This window comes from Ostrinia nubilalis, chromosome 2 (genome assembly GCF_963855985.1).
Source record: "Ostrinia nubilalis chromosome 2, ilOstNubi1.1, whole genome shotgun sequence".
Lineage (NCBI taxonomy): Eukaryota > Metazoa > Arthropoda > Insecta > Lepidoptera > Crambidae > Ostrinia > Ostrinia nubilalis.
Window position 1 is genome coordinate 9407248 of NC_087089.1, and position 19138 is coordinate 9426385.

The window sequence follows — 19138 nt, forward strand, 5'->3', positions numbered from 1 at the left end:
TACTTTGCAAACTTTTCCATTTTCTTCGGAAATTTTCATTTATGGCGGGACCCCAAGTTCAGGCCCACTACTAAGAGGCGCACACCGTTGATTTTTAGTTGGCCGATAGTTGTGCCCGATTTTAAATTGTATGAAGAATCGGCCAAATCGAATCGGCGTAGTGTGCGCACTCCCATACATGCCCATACTGATCAACTGCCCGACTAAACTATCGGCCGACGAAAAATCAACGGTGTGCGCCTACTCTAACCATTACTGCGTGGCCTTACCCACAACATTGATCTTAAAGACTTCCGCACGAGTGCAAAAGGCCAATTTTTATGCGCGATTAGCAACCCGAGACGGTTCGCACAGGTTTGCGCTACAGTTTTTGGTTCATTATATGGTAGCCTGCAAAAACAAAAAGCTTTTTTATACATTGATGAATATACTGAATCTGTGAAAACATATATAGGGTCACATTTAGTCTATATCTACATTTAAGTATTTTTTAAACCATGTAAAGAATGTAATCTGTTTTGTTTTCCAAATAAATAAAATAAAATAAATGTACTCTTGCTTGAGGAACATAATCCCGTTGATCTCGTCTATTTCGCATCCGATACAGGATGACAGTAGTCAGAAATCCGAGTTCGAACCCCGCCCGCCGCGCTTGACACAATCATGGTTTTCGGTATTTTTTAAAACCTATACCTGTTAGGTATATCAATGTCACATTCATTTTGTAAACAGTGTTCCTAACTTTTGTTGTTGTAAAAAAAAATATAACTCGAAAACTATCAAGTCACGGTTATTTGGGTAGCCCTCTATGCTATGGTATGCTCTACGTCTGGGCTTTGGCTTGACACTACTTTTTGGGACACCCTGTATAAGGTATTTGTTTGGACTTTGGATACATGTTTTTGTTTTGTAAGGTAGGCACACAATAGGTATCTAACTCAAGTAATTTTGGCTAGTAAAATGTTTATCATCATCATTCAAAGGTCACAGGTGAGTTACAACGTCGCGTCGAGAAACTAATATTTATTTAGAATTTAGTCCCTTGACAACCAGTCACTTGAAAAACAACTTTGCATTGTAACAATTTTTTTTATTGGAACGATTGGGGAACTAAGAAATTAAAAATACATTTTAAAAATAATATTTATAACATTTATTGGACTTCACCTAGCTATAAATATTTATACAATATTTTACATCGATAATAACAATTATAGTCATATCCACGGGGCTTACTTTAGATCTTGAAATCACACAACTTGTATACGTAGTACAAAAAGCTAAATAAGCGATATTATGTAAGTAAATGCTAAATAACACAATAAATAATAATATAATGTAGTAACATAGAAAAGCTCACATGAATCACCGCCCGGTTTCCTATTTTTATTACACACGTCAAAGTAGGTATAAAGGAATGTAATCAAGACACTTGGTATAAATTCGAAAATAATTAACAAATCTTGGTCCAATCCAAACCTGATGACATAGTTTAGGTTCACGGCTCGAAACTGGTTATTTTATCAGAAAATACAAGACACATTATAATAATTTAATTTCAAAGACACAAAAAAGTGGTAATAAAAGTTGCCAAATATCAGACGAAACAAATGAAATTCAAGGTGTACTACCCAGTTTTCGATTCCTTTTAGAATACAGGTGCTAAAAATGACAACATTGTTTATTTAATTGTAAAAACCATTAGTGCGCTATTAAACATAAACATGTCAACGTCTGTTCAAAAGATCATAAGAGTGCCATAACAGTGTTCAAAGGTTGAAGATTAAAATGTATTCTACTTAAATAAAGGCATAATGCTACATAACGTATTGCAATTCCTAAGGCCGTATTCTGAAACAAAACTTGATTCAAGCATAGATTAAAGATTGCAATCTGTGTAATTTTTAACAATTTTAAAATTCGGTCAATTACAATTTAATTCTTGAGTTTATACGATGGTCATAATAAATCCTTCGATTTTTTTAAAATTCTGAGCAACAAATACTGTTCTTGTCAAAAATGACCTCTACTCGAACAAAACAAAAAACAAACATAGGTACTTAATTTATAAATGATTTTGTACCACAAGTCATTCAATATAAATGTCGCTTGTTTGAAGATGAACTCAAATAACTTAAAGGCACTTAACTACGTAAGGTATACAATAACCAGGACGATTACAGCCAAAGTGACGAACATTCCGCCGAATAGTACGTATTTGTCCTGCGCCACCCTTCGCTCTATCAGGGAGATGGTAGCGTTGGACAGCCCCAGTGTGTTGGCCAGGTCGATCAGCCTTCTGTGCGCGCCTTTGAGCGTTTCCCTGTTGTATCGCAACGTGTCCAATATGTTAGAACCTGGTAAACAAAATTAATCGAGTTAGTTTTGTAAAAAAAAAACAAAATGTAATAAGCGACAGACAATCACGGAGAATCACATCCTCGTATACAATTCGCACCTTTGGTTCAAGGGCACAATTGAAACGTTTTAATGTAACAAAATGGCTTAAATTATTATCATCTCTATTTTATTGTATGCAAATGGAAACTGTAAAAATCAATTAATTTCATCATCATCATCATCATCATTTCAGCCATAGGAGGTCCACCGCTGAACATAGGCATCCCCCAATGATTTCCACAATAATTGCCGGTTAGTAGCGGCCTGTTATCCAACGTAAAAGTGCTTTTTTTAAGCCTATTTACAGAAATAAATGAGTTTTATGAGTTTTAACGCCTTCCTGCTACCTTTATGAGATCGTAGTCAAAATAAACTTCATCACGCCCTTGTTTTACCGAAGGTACGATATAGGAAGTAGCTAACTAAAACTTCGAATTAAAGCCACCTAGATTCAAGTGAATCTAGAACAAATCGTTCTCTTAATGTATTAAACCAAGACTTGGAACTGATTTCAAGGCGAATTACTTTAACCACTACGCCAATTTAAAAGGTCGTATATCTATAAAAGGCGCAACGAAGATTTAATACTTGTATAAATTGATTAAAACCTGAGGAAAAAATAAGTTAAAGAAGCAAAGTCCATAGGTAATTTAAGGCAATAAAACGTAGGTATACCCACGTTCGTTTTATTATTTGAATATATTTATAGCTACATTCCACTTGCACCACAAACATGTATTTAACAACCTCCTGATGTAGCAAGGACGTTTTAATTGCCCTTTTAGCTCGGAAACAATAGATAGGTGTAAGTGAGAGATGTCTTATCTTTAAATCGTTTTAAATTACGTTTTAATACAATGATCTTGCAACAGCAAATTAATTTTCCATTGTTTATTTCATTTTGACAACCATAACGTAACATTGACCGTTTAAATTATAAAGTAAACGCTAGAAATAACACACCAAAGTCCATGATATTGAATTCTAAAAATAAACTAGAATCTGCTTAGCCGGAAACCAAGACTACCTAACATAGCGAAAATTAAAATACTCATTAAGTAGGAAGCAATGTTTCCTGGCGGAGACTGTTCAAGTTAACGTTGAATATTAATTAGCTTTGGCGAATACAGCGTTAAGAATCTACTCAACTAATGCAATATAGCGCATAGATAGGCTTCATTACTATAATTTATTCTAATAGCGCGCATTTTTATCAACCTTCAGACGGTATCAGCGTCGAGATTGTTTTAAAAATGTTATTTCTATTTTATCATTTTCTTTATAAGGTTTTCAATTTGTTACGAATACCAGAGGACTCGTTCAGTGAAGGCCTTTGCCCTGAACTCTGAGCGTTGCAATCCCCTCTTACTAATTAGGTAAAATAGTGTCCTTGCTGCACTTTGCATTTCTTAATTGACCTTCTGTGTATAAAATAAGCGTTTTATTATTGCAAAAATGCACTCTGGGACTTTGGAATACTTATACGGTCGACAGCAATCAGACTTAACATTTTTGTTGCATAATGGCACATTTTACAGCTTGGTATGCTGTCTGTACATACATTCTGCACTTTCCGACCTTTGCCCTTAGTGAAGAACTATTTCGCTTGGAGTGTCTCAATGGTGTAATTAGATGTTGTGAGCAATTATTGTGTTGTGTCGCGTGACAAGGGATAACTGAGCCAAATTATGGCCTGGCACATCGCAAACGTGTGTTATAAAAAATGTACCATAATTAAAAAACGAGACAGAACGATGGGAACTGCATTGTAATGGCAATGATGTGTATAAAAAGTTCAATTGTTACAACTTTGCGTAATATAATTTGTATCTTAATTATTTATTAGCATCACGTGTTTATTTTGTTGCTGTCAAATAAGCAATATCGAGTTTTCTGGAAGAGATCGCTTGCTAGCATTATGACAATCAATTGTACAGTTGAGTTCATAAATACAGGGTGGAAACGATAAGTGATCTCACTCGATTATTTCTAAACTATACAAGATATCAAAAAACTAGTTACTGATCCTGAAAATGCTTCATGAGCTCTATCAAACGGTATAATAATAGGTTACAGAATTAACTGGTTCTATCCGAAAATTCAATGTTTCCAGCTTCCATATATTTGGTAAAGTCACATTATTTTAAAAACTACACATGATATCGTTAAACTGATTACTGATTGCAAAAGTGCTTCACAAGGTCTATCCAATGGTATCAATAATATGTTACAGAATAAACTGGATCTATCCAAAAATTCAATGTTTCCTCCTTCCATACATTTAGTACTACAACAGTCATGACACTCATCTCTTGACAATATTATAGCAAGTAAAGCTTAAAACCAATGTTTTCCATGAATAATTTTAAATAAGAATACGATTTACGAGTTTATTTTAAGAGTTTATTATTCAATAAAAAAAATACACTTCTAATATGGTGTGTCTGGCATACATTTAGTATGGAAGCTAGAAACATTGAATTTTCAGATGGATCCAGTTTATTCTGTAACATATTATTGGTACCGATTGAAAGAGCTCATGAAGCACTTTCAGGATCAGTAACCAGTTTTTAAATATCTTGTATAGTTTAGAAATAATCGAGTGAGATCACTTAACGTTTCCACCCTGTATATTGGCAGTGCCAATATTTCAAAATGTTGTTAGAGTTTTAACGATCATATAATTCAATACAAACATCAATAAAATGTGATCATATTAACTGTTCATTAACATATTCCGGTAGCACAGACCTAGTATTGACTGCGCTACTGCGCTATAATATTTTGAAACATTGAGCATTGCATTGCCAATATATGAACTCGACTGTACCATTCCATCAACCTAACCTAAGGTCTAATTTAATTTAACCCTTACCATTTGTTTGAATATTTATTACCTTTAAACCGATACATTGTTTACTGTTAGGCCGGCAAAAATTAGCATAACCAGTCTATTCCAAATCACGCTCAAAGTCAATGCAAAACTAATGTATGAAGAACTCCGCGAGCTGCCGTAAACATTTTTTACGATACCTTTATTATATTATCATTCGTTTCTCAGTTATTAGTCTGGTAAACACGGCGGAGGCAATACAACTCGTTGCCATGTTTTAATCATCATAATAATCTTATACGGCAAACGTGAGTCCAGTCAAGGAGTTGCTATGAATCGGATAGCGTGTTCGCTTTTTATTTGCCGAGTTACCTCCGTTCCACGTACGATAGTTTATTGAGAAATAAGCAACGTTTAACTCGATCTTGAATGTAGCCGTCCTAGGTTGTGATCGTGCTGTCGTTGCCTTGCACTTCACTTTCGTTGGACAGTTGTGATGTGATAAGAACAAACAAACATTGTGCTTGTGCTGTGTCGTGTACTTTATTTCTTCAGAATGTGGTAAGTTTTTAATCTATAGTATTTTACAGTTATTTGGTTTTATCTAACACAGAAATACAGTATACAAACTTTTTGTAAACTTCACCCAACTTGGCACAATTTTCAAGGTTCTTTTAACATAAACAATAAAACCGGAATGCCAATCGCTCACTGTAACGAAACTATTCGAAAGCCGATATAGGTACTCGTACATAACACCGTCATTCAATTACATGTTAATGGTAATCGAGGTATTGTTTTTAACTTCGTGTTAATCACGGAGATTGCGTGTTAAGTAGGTAATTTGTTTCGGAAAATATCGTCAGAGTAGATGGTCAGCCGGCGACCGGTATAACAGCATGGGCTCTTCGCGAATGACGTCACACGCCTACGCAATACCATTATATTGACGATCAATGGTTTTTTTAACCAAAGTTGTGTACAATCCTCCGACAGTGTGTCAGATTATAGCATGTTTTTTGCAAAATCATACTTAATTATATTTTCCATACACTCATATTCCTCGCGATTTACATTATTAAGTAAGTTAGTAGTACATGCACAGAACGGAGAACCCACACAAGTGATATTGCTAATCAATATTGTCAGTTTATTAAAAACTAGCTGACCCGGCGAACTTTGTTCCGCCTTAATGGCAATAAATAAGCAGACTTTTTTTATTTCGAACGGGATAAAAGTATCCTATGTCCTTCTCCTGGCTCTAAACTACCTCCCTGACAATTTTCAGCTAAATCGGTTCAGCCGTTCTTGAGTTATAAGTGGAATAACTAACACGACTTTCTTTTATATATATAGATAGGTATAATTTACATATTGTAATAAATTCAACTAGATGGTTTCAATAAACAAAAACCTGTTTATAATAAATTTACACATAAATACAACCACAGTAATGACTAAGTATGTTAATAAGAGTTAGTAATATAAAAATATATTATTATTTATTGTTATAATAATAAATCAAATAAATAAATAATCTACTGTAACATGATTTCATTGAACTAGATACAACAATACTGTTGAGAAATGATGAACAAGTACCTTTTTGAATTGGTGCATGTCTAAAAATTGTTTTCTGAAATCTCATTCAAAATTAGCTCCAAAGTTAATCATTGATTTTTTTTTTTTTTTTTTTTTTTTTTCTTGGCTTTCGCGGTTTGCGTTTAGCCACAACGGTGTGGGAGAAAAGGTTAGGAAACGTTTAGGTAAAAAACAAACCGGGGTGGAATACAAAAAAGGATGAGGATCAGGTTGGAAGGTGAGAAGTTGAGTATACAAGAATAAAATATATAAAGGATAGGATATTAATTAACAGTTCATTAAATACTTTAGAAATTAATTAAAGTTTAATATTATTTAAAATTAAATACTCAGAAATACATTTATAAATATCAAAATCATTTAAACCAAGGAGACAAGGTATAGACGTGGGAAGAGGGACACGGAGGGCTAGGAGAGATGACATAAAGAAGGAATGATCGTGAATTTGGCAAGCAAAGAAAATGTGATTCAAATCACCTGACTCCGCGCCACAGTCACACACATCATTTTCAATTATATTAAGCCTTGCTAAATGAGCTGGGGAACACACGTGCCCCAGTCTCATACGGATAATATTTGAAACAGAAAATTTATCAAGTATAGTTCTAAAAAACCAAGGTTTTGTCGGTATACAGGGTTGAATAAGCTTATACAATTTCCCTTTACTCTGACTACTGATGTCCCACTCCTCATGCCATTTTTCACGCATATAACATTTAGGTAAGGCTAATAAGTCGTGTACGTAATTTTTGTAGGGGAAAATGTCGCCTACAGTCACAGCATTATTAGCTAAAGAATCAGCTTTTTCATTACCAAAAATTTTACAATGTCCGGGGATCCAAGCAAAAGATACTACAGTACCTAATAATGAACAAGTGAGCAATAGTTTTCTACAGTCAATAATAACAGGATAGGAACAATTTGATTTGAATGGGAATTTAGCTAAGGCTTGTAATGCACTTTTGGAATCACTGAATATTACAGCTTTTTTGAGTTTCATAAGTAGAATGTATTCCAGAGATTTGAAAATGCCAAAACACTCTCCTGTGAAAACAGATGATTCAGGTGGAAGTTTTATCATCTGGCTTATTTTATATTGGGAGTGGTACACACCTACACCAACATGTCCATTGTTTGAGTGTTTTGAGGCATCACAGTATAAATGATGCCAACCATTCCAATCATTGTCTAAAATCATATTAAATTTAATATTTGCATGAATATCAGACTTACAAATATCAATATCAAATTTAACATTTGGAGAAAGTATTAGAGAATCATAGTTTGCACAAAATACAGGAAGATACATAGATTTGTGAGTAGGGGCTTGTAAAGAAAGAAGTTTTTGAAAGCTAATGACTAGACATGGTGGTGTTTTGTGAGACCAGTATGAAGAATTTTGTACTAGTTCCGACAAAGCTTCTAATTTAGGAAACAAAGGATGGTTTGATAACTGAAAAGCTCGAAATAAGAATCTATCACAAAGGTACTGACGGCGAAGTCTTAAAGGAGGGTCTGTACACTCAACTTGCAGAGCATTATTTGGGCTAGATTTCATTGCCCCGACTACTAATCTAAGCGCTTTTGTCTGAATGACATCAAGCTTTTTAATTCCTACTAAACTACATGGTTCTAAAAACTGTGTGCCATAGTCAAGGGAGCTTCTTATTAAAGCATTATAAACAAGTTTTAAATTAAATGGGTGAGCGCCCCACCAGACTCCAGCTAAACATCTTAATATATTAAGTGTACGCTCGCATTTAGCACTAATATTGTATAAATGAGACATTCCAGTAAGTTTCGAATCTAAAGTTATACCTAGGAACTTGGCTTCATTATTAACTGGAATACTTAGATTATTATACTCAACTAGTACCGGAGGAGGGCAACGCATTCGAGAAAAAAGTACAACCGAGCTTTTTGCAACAGAAAGACTTAAACCGTTTATATCTAGCCATGACTTAAGCATTTGTAATGAATGGTTAAGTGAAGCACAAAGCTTTGCAACGCTTTTATCAGAAAAGTAAAGGAGAAGGTCATCTGCGTATTGCAAAATACTAACATTATTATTAATAGAGCATTCTAAGTCCGATGAGTAAATATTGAAAAGGAGTGGGCTCAATACTGACCCTTGCGGTAACCCATTCCATAATAATCTAGACTTTGTAGAATCGCCACATACAACGTTAATACTACGTCCTACTAAAATATTTATAATGAAATTTATTAAAATACCAGGAATATTTAATTTTATTAGTTTGTCTCTAAGGATTGATAACACTACGTTGTCGTAGGCGGCTGATATATCTAGAAATGCTGCAAGAAGGTGTTCATTATTTGAGAAGGCTAACCTAATGTCGGTAATAAAAATAGCAATACTGTCTGCAGTGCTCCTACCTTTTCTGAAGCCAAATTGAAAATTACTCAGTAGACCTTTGCTTTCTACAAACCATTCAAGTCTATTTTTAATAAGGTGCTCAGCTAATTTTAAAAGAACAGAAGATAATGCTATTGGACGATAAGATTCGGCGTTGGATGGACATTTATTTGGTTTTAAGATCGGAATTATTTCTTGAACTTTCCAATGAGGAGGAATACTTCCGGAATTCATTATAAAATTAATAAGGGATAAATAGTAAGTTAAAGTTGAATCATTTAAATTAACCAGAAAAGAATAAGGAATTCCATCAGTACCGGGTGCAGAATCCTTTACATATGAGAGAATACCTTTCAGTTCAGAAAGACTGAAAGGATTGCCTAATCCAGTATTATCAGAATGAAAAGATAACTGTTCATTTGAAATTAACAGATCTTGGGGGACAAAGGAAGGGGCAAGACTATCTAGGAATTTTTCAACTAGCGGTTCATGTAGAAGCTTAGGTGTAGGAACTTTATAAGCTGATCGAAAGCGCCTTATGTTGGTCCAAACTGCAGATGGCGAAGTATCAGGGGAAATAGAACGACAAAAACCTCTCCAACTTTCCCACTTTTTCTGTTTAAATAATTTTCTAGTACTGTTGATTAAGTTTGATAAATTATCAAAATTCTCAGCTGTAGAATGGGAGGAATATAATCTTTCAGCTTCCTTTCTCTTTTTGATAGCGACCGTACATTCACTATCCCACCAAGGGGGAGGGGGTAATTTATTTCTGATACTACTTTTGGCGGGAAAAACTTCATCTGCCGCTTCTAATAAAACAGATGCTAGTGCTTCGGCGCAATAGATGTAATTATCATTTTGAACTATAGGCAGTGTTTGAATTTTCTGCTCTACCTTTTCTTTGTAAAGATTCCAGTCAGCATCTTGAATTTTATATTTGAACCGTGGAGGGCGTCTAGTACAAATTTTATTTATATCCGGAAATGAAAAAACAATTGGAAAATGATCACTCCCATAGGTGGAAGAAAGAGTGTACCAGGTCAGAGATGAAGCAAGATTAGGACTACTTATAGTTATATCAGGGGCACTAACACCTTCATGAGGTTGAGTACGCCGAGTAGCATTTCCGGTATTAAGAATGCACAAGTTATTGTTGTCCAGAAAATCTAATATTCTATTACCATAGTAGTTGGAACTACTACTACCCCATGATTGGTGTTGTGCATTAAAATCCCCCATGATTATGATAGGTTTAGGTATTCTGCTAAGAATTTGTTCTACTTCATTATAAATAGTGGTTGACGGGTGAGGAATATAAACAGATACAAAACTGGTGTTATGTATGGATACAGCTATTATAGAAAAATCATTATTGTGTGGTGGGACAGGAATATGAATAAATGGAATAGAGTGGTGGACTAGCAAAGCTACTCCACCATAATTGTCATACCTATCTTCTCTGGCACATGAGAAACCAGAAATTTTGAAGTTGGAATCTGGACGAAGCCAGGTTTCTTGTAAAGCAATTAAAAACGGATCAAATTCATTAATCAAATGTAATAAATCACTTTTTTTATTATTAATGCTTCGACAGTTCCATTGAACTGCTAGGGAGAACTTTGCCATCAGCAACAGAACTAAGGTCAACTACGAGATCATTATTTTGAAAGGCAACGTTGGGCGGTACTAAATTAGAATGATTCAAAGATGTAATCAGTGTAATAATTAATTCCTTAATTGACATATTTGTTAGAGTATTAGAGTTGTCATTTTTTTCTAAAATATTTTTACTTGGACCAAACGGGGTATTATAATCATTGGTAAAACTTTGATGCTGTTCTCGGTCATAACTTTTACCTGGCTGGAATGGAGATCTAGGTTTCATTAAAACAGTTTTTTTATAAGAATCCCACACTGGGTTATTGTTAGGGATAGAGTTCTGAAGGTTTCTAGAAGGTTGAGATTGAGTAGAGCTACCAGATCTTACAACATCTGCAAATGATTTACCAATTGGAGGATGCTGTTTTAATGCTTCAGCATAGGAAATGCAACTTTTGGCCATTGTTTCTTTTATGTTTTTTTGTCGTGAGTATTCAGGGCATTTTCTATTTGTGGCCTGATGGGGACCTGAGCACAAGAAACATACCACATTTTCTTCCTCAACATTACAGGAATCTCCGGAGTGGCCAAGACCACACTTATAACATCTCGGTAGAGACCTACATTGGTTCTTCACATGACCGTAGCGACAGCATTGGTAGCATTGGATTGTGGGATATATGTAGAGATCAACCGGCAAAGAGTTGTAGCAGACAAAGATTCTTTTAGGAAGAACTTGGCCATCAAAAGTGATAACCACTGTCTCAATGGGGACAAATTCAGGCTTTCCATTTGTAATAGTCTTTTTTTTTAAACGTCTAATTTTTAGAATTTTACCACAACCCATTGGTAATGTAATGTTATTTAAGATATCCTCATCGCTCCACTCTGTAGGAACTCCTCTGACTACTCCCATCCGTGTGATGTTGAAAATTGGAATAAAAGTCTTGTAATTATTTGACTTAAGCGTGTCATTATTAAGGAATGCATTGGCATCTTCAAATCGGGAGAAAGCCAAAGAAATTCGATTTCTACCTATTTTTTTCATGCTACCATCAACAATGCCTCTTATAGACTTTCGTTTAAGGAAATGCCCTACTGTTACAGGGTGCAGAGTACAATTTTCATTTGGCATAGTTTGTTCTTTTTGTATATGAACAACATAAGGTGCAACATCAGTAGCCTCATATAAGTTTCTACTTGTCGAGTAAGGTGGTGTTGAATCAGATGTGTGGGACTGAGAAGCAGCAGGAGTAGATGGGGTAACAAAAGAATTCTCTTTTTCAACAACTTTCGGAGCACTATTAACATTCTCAGTGTTCGTACAACAACAATCAGTATCATTAGGTACCTGGCTCAATGTAGATGATTTGTTATGGCGACTTTTGCGCTTTTTATTACAATGCTTGCAAACTTTACGAACAACAATTCTCTTTCTCTTAGAAGGGTTAGAAGCATTTTCAGATCCGTCCGTGTCAAATACAGAACCTTCCGTATCCATACCTGACTGGCTACATGTTGTAATAGTAACAAAACTAGACGCCTGGGGGGTTGTCCCGCCAGGATCGTCCGGCTCGTTCATCACGAGAAAAAACAATCAAAACTCACCCAGAACTGCAGAGGTGAATACTACACTATAATAAAATAATAAATATAACTTAAAATACCACTTAAATATACACTAAACCACCAATCTGATCCTTTTTTCTAATTTAAAAGTTAAGAGCAAGAAAAATGACGTCCACCAAGTACGACGTTTCCCGCGCTTTTCTTAATCATTGATTGAAGCCTGTGATTAGTTTCTTGACTGTATGTAGATTCACATTTGAGTATAAGAATATGCATACTATAATGCACACAGACTACTGTCTCTAATTTACCAGAGGCAAAGAAAGGATTTGCTCATACTAGCCAGACAAAATGGTGGATGCCTGATTTGTATTTATCCTTTAGTTGCCTTTTACCCCATAGTCACCTTTTACTACGTTCATAGGAAGATTAGGAGTGGAAACCTAAGATTTGTGTCAATTCTGTTGTAGTTATTGACGTAAAATCAAACACTGACCTGTATGTAACATCTCATCAACGTTTCTGTGTGAATTGACAAGCGACGTCTGCTCTTGAGCCATGTAGTCCACCGTGATGGCGGTGTGGTCGTGACCGAACCTTCGGCTTAGGAGCTGTTCTCGGTCTGCTAACTCTTGCTCCCTCCTCCGTCTTTTATTCTGTGCGTTTACTAATGAGGCCTGTGGAAAGAGTGTTGCTATATTTTTCTAATTAAAAAGGTTTATTAATAAGGCTAGACTTACTATATACAGTAAGTACAAAAAAATCTATATTTGAAATAAGTTTCTAGTTCTTCCAGGTGTGGATAGCTACAGTAATAAATAAGTTTTTAGTTTTTACTTTAAAAATCTATGTTTTTGAAACTTGAAAATCTTTCAACTTATCTATTTAAAATATCACTAAAACATCTTAAGTAGGTATTGAAAACATAATCTTATCAAAAGTTGTATAATGAGTATTATGTACAAGTATAAAATTTCTAAAATGAACTTGTTTAGTGTATGCACCTGTATGTGTTTATTGTCATATTTCAGTTGGTCCACCCTCATCTTGGCCATTGGTCTTTGATTGATTGGTGTCTTGAAAACGAATATATCCAACTTCTCGCAGTTCCTATATTTAACATAAATATAATCATTAGTACAGATTGTAGTGTACTTTAATGCTGTGGATAGGTTTTATTAGTATTATATCAACGATTTGGAAAGAATATAAGGTAACTTACGCGTTAACAGCATTAATTTTTGATTGAATTGCATTTTCGATGTCGTCAGTGTTCGTTGGTTCTTTTTCTAACCTATGAAATAGATCTGAAGCTTCCTGTAGTAATTGATTTGTTTGATGATATAAAACTTCCATTTCTACAATTCTTCTATTCAAATTTCTATAATAATTTCATGAATTTTAATTATTTTAGAATCAAATCTCAACTCTCAACTCTACGGGATTTGACGTTTTGTTTTATTGACGTCTGTCAAACAGAAAATGAGTGTCATTTTTGACGTGGCGTTAAAATGCGTTCGGATACACGCTCGTATCGGATACTGATACCGATATATCAGTACGCGCCTGACGCATCTATAACCGTGGCATTATTTTAACCTGTAGTACTCGCGTTTATTATCTGTGAATTAATGTCAAATTTATCAGCCATTTAAAAAATAAAAAAACTTTCTCTTTGTGTGTGACAGATGTGGTTGGTTTTCGACGGAATTTTACGATTATTTAATTCTAATTTAATACGTACAGCAGTGATTTAGTGATAAATTCTTATTAGAATTTCAACAAACAATGGGTGACGCTTGCCAAAAATGTATGACGAGGGTTCCTCATGCTACCCTCATCGCGACTATTATGTGTTGTTTGGGCGTAGGGGTTTTTTGTGGCACCATGTATCGAGGGTCTTCTCTCTCCATACTCATGTTTGATGAAGTATTCCACTTCCGTTTGATATGGATCGAGGCTCTGCAAATGATATTTATAGTTGGAAGCGCTTGCATGGCAGCCCTTGGATTCATGCTATTGTGTTTGGGTTGCCTAACAACAGGTGCCACAAGACAGAGAGTGTACCGAGTTTGGAGAGCAAGAGTCGGCGGACGGATATCATGCGCTGTCTTCATGATAATTACTTACATTCTGACGTTTACTTGGATTATTTTACTAGGTTTCCTAGTAATAACGACATTCCTCTTCACTGTCTTCTGGAAATTGTGTTCCAAACCAGACAATATAAAGTTATTGACATGCATCGACTTCACCCAGTTTGACTTCCTATTTCCGTCTACTGTGAAACAAGAGGATATGAGGATTTGTGAAGCTCAAAGAATGAAACTGTTCTGTAAAGATTATGTTGAAAAGGCAGAATTCATGTTTATTCTGGCGATGGTTTCATGCATACTGGTGATACTGAGCTTGGTACATTACCTGATGTGCTTGTCAGCAAATTACGCACATATTCGAGACCACGAGAAGTTCCAGGAGCTGCAAGAGCTCCAGTACCTCACCAACCCGGACCTGCACGCCTCTAAAGATCGTTTCTAGTATATGGCCCGCGCACCTCTACTGCGCTCCCTCGAGGCCACAACTAAAATGTGACACAATGAGAAACAGTTCAGATCAATGACCAAGTAGAAGTGTTCACTGACAAATTCAAACCCCAAAAGACTGATGCCCAGTGTATGGGCTATTTCAAACCTAGTTAAGATTGGATACTACTTTGTACACAAACATATCTAAGTTTTTTTACATTTGTATTTTATGTAAGGCAGCAACAAATTTTTTTTTGATAGTGTGACTTGTATATGACCTCTTTTCTACAGTTTTCTTTGTAGTCCTAAAAGTAAATGACTGTAGCAGTATTAAAAATATGTTTATTTCTTGAATTTACATAAAGTGTTCATTTTTAACATTCCCTTAGATTGTAATTGATATATTGACAATTGGCCGAGAATTTATGTTTAATAGGTGCTTATCAAATTATTTTGTGACTGTTAGTTTATTTTCATAATGTTAGTAACTTGTATTGTTAGAATAAATTGGTTATTCCCAGTTCTTAAATAAATGTAATTATGTAAGTGCTCATGACTAAATATGTGTCATGTGTAGGAAGTATGATTCACCATCGTATAATCACAAAATATAACAGAAGACAAACTCCATACTAAACGCGCTCGAGCCACGCACACATAGACACCGCTCTAGCAAGACTGTCTTGGACGAATGCGAGCGCGACGTGGCGCGAGCGCGACAGACGTTCGCCACACGTTCGCTGTGGTTCGCTTGAGTCACGCGCCGGTCAACCGCCTGTGATATTATTTTGTTTTGCGAAATTGACGAAAATGAGTATTATAAGTCGTATTATAATTGTTCGGTATTTGGTTGCTTAAACTCATCATTAAATACCGAATTTTCATTTTTTAAATTACCAGTTGATTCGGGGAGGTAAGTAAGTTATTTATTTGAATTTCAATTGAAATTGAAAGCCAACTCAATTATTAGGAATATCGAATTGTTTTAGAGAGGTTTTATGAATTATTGGATAACTAGCTTTTGCCCGCGTGAAATTCAGTTTGTCACAGATCGTCATAAATTATAGCCTATATGTTATTCTGGGTTATAAACAATAATACTGTAAAGTTACATCAAAATCCGTTCAGTAGTTTTTGCGTGAAAGAGCAACAAACATCCAGACATCCAAACTTTTGCATTTATAATATTAGTTGGATAAAGTGTCAACCACTCAACTAAATACTACTTCCTTCTCGTGTATTTGTTTGTAAACTATTACTATAATAACGTACTAAATATAAATAAGTATACGTGGATATCTGTTATTGTCTTTCTTGCATAGTATTAAGAGTAACATTTTTCTATCATAACGAAATAAACGCAACACATGACAAGACAACCCTAGCGCGACGGCCGAGCGTGCGAGCGAGAGAGGTATGCAAAGCGAGGTACATACATGAGTTTACCTTCTGTTATATTTTGTGGTATAATCCTGTCCTGGTACTTTAATTTCAATTTGTGTGTAGTTACATCATTTGAGACTTATAAAGCTGTTGTTAGTTTAACATATTTATTATTTAGAATGTTTAATGAACCATGTAACTTGCTGATTTTGTTAATTTGCCCTGAAACTGATTTATCGTCAAATTTTGCTATTTCATCAAAATCTGATTAATGTTCAAATTACAGTACAATTGTAAATCAGTAGATAATTTTGTAACCAGTTAATTAGTGATATAAAATAAATGTTTACTTAGTAAAATATTTTGTAGCAATATGTAACTTAAATCATATTGTTTTGCATTTATGATTCATTTTTGAGAACACAAATTATTTATAAGTTACAAGAATGCACACTTAGTAACAGACTGATTTAATTTTGACTGTCTTGACTTGATTTGATACTTGTGTATCATTTTCATTTCCAATCATTAAATAATAAATTAATTATAGTAATAAAAGAAAGTGTATTTAATCATTAAAGTAGGTTACTGATTTAATTCATAATTATATGTATTGCTGCACATTTTAAGTAATCTTTAAGAGTAAGAAGTATGTTTAGTAATATTTAAGGTAAGATTTTTTATTAAATAAATGTTAATTTTTATTACATTTTTATTTTATTATGTCCTAGATAAAGTTATAATTCCGAAAGGCTTTCGCATCGGTGTTTTTTGTCTGATTATTAGAGTTACTTCGTTCCGTGATCGTATCGGATCGATGGCACCCGGCCCCCTATGTAGTCTATGGCATGACTGCATGAGACTTATATGACTAAAATCATTTCGAAATCTGCCAAATTCTCGATTTCTGCATGAAAAATGTGACAACGCTCTTAAGACGTGCGCCCGCGCCGGCCGGCTAACGGAAATGCGCTCTAGCCTTTGTAGACCTTTGTGCAATGAGGATCAGTACTGTTGTAGAAAATTCAATAAAACTAGTATCTACGTTAATCTTTAAGACATAAGAAAGATATATCTTTTTGAATTATCCAAATCGGACCATTACGTACGAAGATATTAAGTAATAAACATAGGCCGTTTTTGCCGCTAAAAGTCAACGTACGCAGGGCCGCGTGACGTCATTATATCCGAATCGAGCGCAGCCGGCGTACTAATGGGATGGAAAATATTTTTTTCCGGCTAAACTATCAGTTTTAGAAAAAAACTTTTAATAACATTTATTCTTCAAAATAAAGTAACCTATCGACCAGTAATTTTTAAAAATAAAAATTGTGAAAAATAAGTATTGCTATGTCCAAAAACCACATTTTCATAGGATTCGATGCAATGCGGAGACGCGGTTGGGGTGAGTGTAACTTAATGATTGTTTGTATTGAACATAATAATACATAATATGATGCTAATACCCAGTTTCTGGCCTGGGGGGGGGGGGGGATAAGTCATACCCAGCTTATAGCCTGGGGGAGGGGCAAGCCTTACCCAGCTTCTGGCCTTGGTGGGAGGGGGGGAGAGGCAAGTCATACCCAGTTTCTGGCCTGGGGGGGGGGGTAAGTAATACCCAGCTTCCGGCCGAGGGGGAGTCATACCTAGCTTATGCTTATGGACTGGGGGAAGGGGCTAGCCTTACCCAGCTTCTGGCTTGGGGAGAGGGGGGGGGGGTCAAGTCATAACCAGTTTCTAGGGCTGGGGGGAGGGGCTAGCCTTACCCAGCTTATGGCCTGGGGGAGGGGGGGGGGGGGTCAGCGTATGGATTTTTTGCGTTATTTTTACAATTTCCATTTTTAAAAATTACCTATCGATAGCTTACTTTATTCTGATGAATAAATGTCATTACAAGTTTTTCTCTAAAACTGATAATTTGGCTAGAAAAAAATATTTTCTATCCACGCAGTACGCCGGCAGCGTTCGGATCGGATATAATGACGTCATCGTCCCCGCGCCGGGCGGTCAGTGAACTTTTTTAGTAATTTGGCCATAACTTCGTCAATTTTTGTCGTAGAACAAAAATTTTTGCACTGTGTATTAAGGATTTCTTAGCCCTATAAATCTGCATTCACAGCTAAAAATCGAAATGATCCTCATTCACTGTTTCACGTCATGTATATTGTTGCCTTATGTGGCTTTGTAGGCGTCATAACTAAATTACTTTTGAAAAACTACCACATACGTACGAGCCTAGCATAAGTAAGGCAGCAGTGACAGTAGTTCTGTAGAAGTATAACACGAAGTCCTGACATAGGTACCTACCTACAGTTATGAAAGAATACAATGTATTGTGTAAACAATAATAATAGTTGTAGCTCAAGGAATGAAAATTTATTAAGTATTTCAACGAAAATGTACTTAGATAAAATTAATAATAGATTCACACACAATCCTACTGATTATACCGCCCATGGAAGTTTCCAATTAAATAATCTCCCTCCTTTAGGTCAAAACATTTGCACTCATTAAATTACGTGACATCGCAAATTAAGTGCGAGACGCGGGTGTTAATAGGATGTGACTTCAATTCAGCTGATTTATATCCTCTTGTCATGGTGTTCCGAGGTGAAAAGAGGACACTAAAACTTCCACTTTTTTTACCACCTGGGTGACAAAGTGGAATAAGTACGTACCTACCTAAACCTATGAACAATGGATAACAAAAGCGTGCTAAAAGCAATTTATAGGAACGCGAGTACTTAATTTCGTTAGTCTTTCTTTTGTAACATTAGACACAAATCATACAGATATACAGGGTGTCCCAAAAAGTAGTGTCAAGCCGAAGCCCAGAGCTAGAGCATC

At 35.3% G+C, this 19138-nt stretch overlaps 3 protein-coding genes across 3 annotated transcripts in view; 2 read left to right on the forward strand and 1 right to left on the reverse strand.

Moving 5' to 3' along the window:
- Positions 1–1138: 1138 nt before the first annotated feature.
- On the reverse strand, positions 1139–13846 carry LOC135082512 (probable Golgi SNAP receptor complex member 2). The gene is made up of 4 exons (XM_063977315.1): positions 13606–13846; positions 13388–13493; positions 12880–13060; positions 1139–2357 (listed from the first exon to the last, which is right to left on the reverse strand). Exons 1-4 carry the CDS (start codon positions 13737–13739, stop codon positions 2149–2151), a joined length of 630 nt encoding a protein of 209 aa, XP_063833385.1. The 5' UTR covers positions 13740–13846; the 3' UTR covers positions 1139–2148.
- The window catches only part of LOC135082486 (multiple C2 and transmembrane domain-containing protein-like), a 34990-nt gene continuing 21344 nt past the window's right edge, over positions 5493–19138 (forward strand). The window contains exon 1 of the mRNA XM_063977292.1: positions 5493–5794. Coding sequence (XP_063833362.1) covers positions 5790–5794 — 5 coding nt within the window. The 5' untranslated portion in view covers positions 5493–5789. The remainder of the gene's footprint in view (positions 5795–19138) is intronic.
- LOC135082475 (neuronal membrane glycoprotein M6-a) lies at positions 14040–16998 on the forward strand. Its single transcript, XM_063977274.1, has one exon. It carries the CDS (start codon positions 14172–14174, stop codon positions 14919–14921), a length of 750 nt encoding a protein of 249 aa, XP_063833344.1. The 5' UTR covers positions 14040–14171; the 3' UTR covers positions 14922–16998.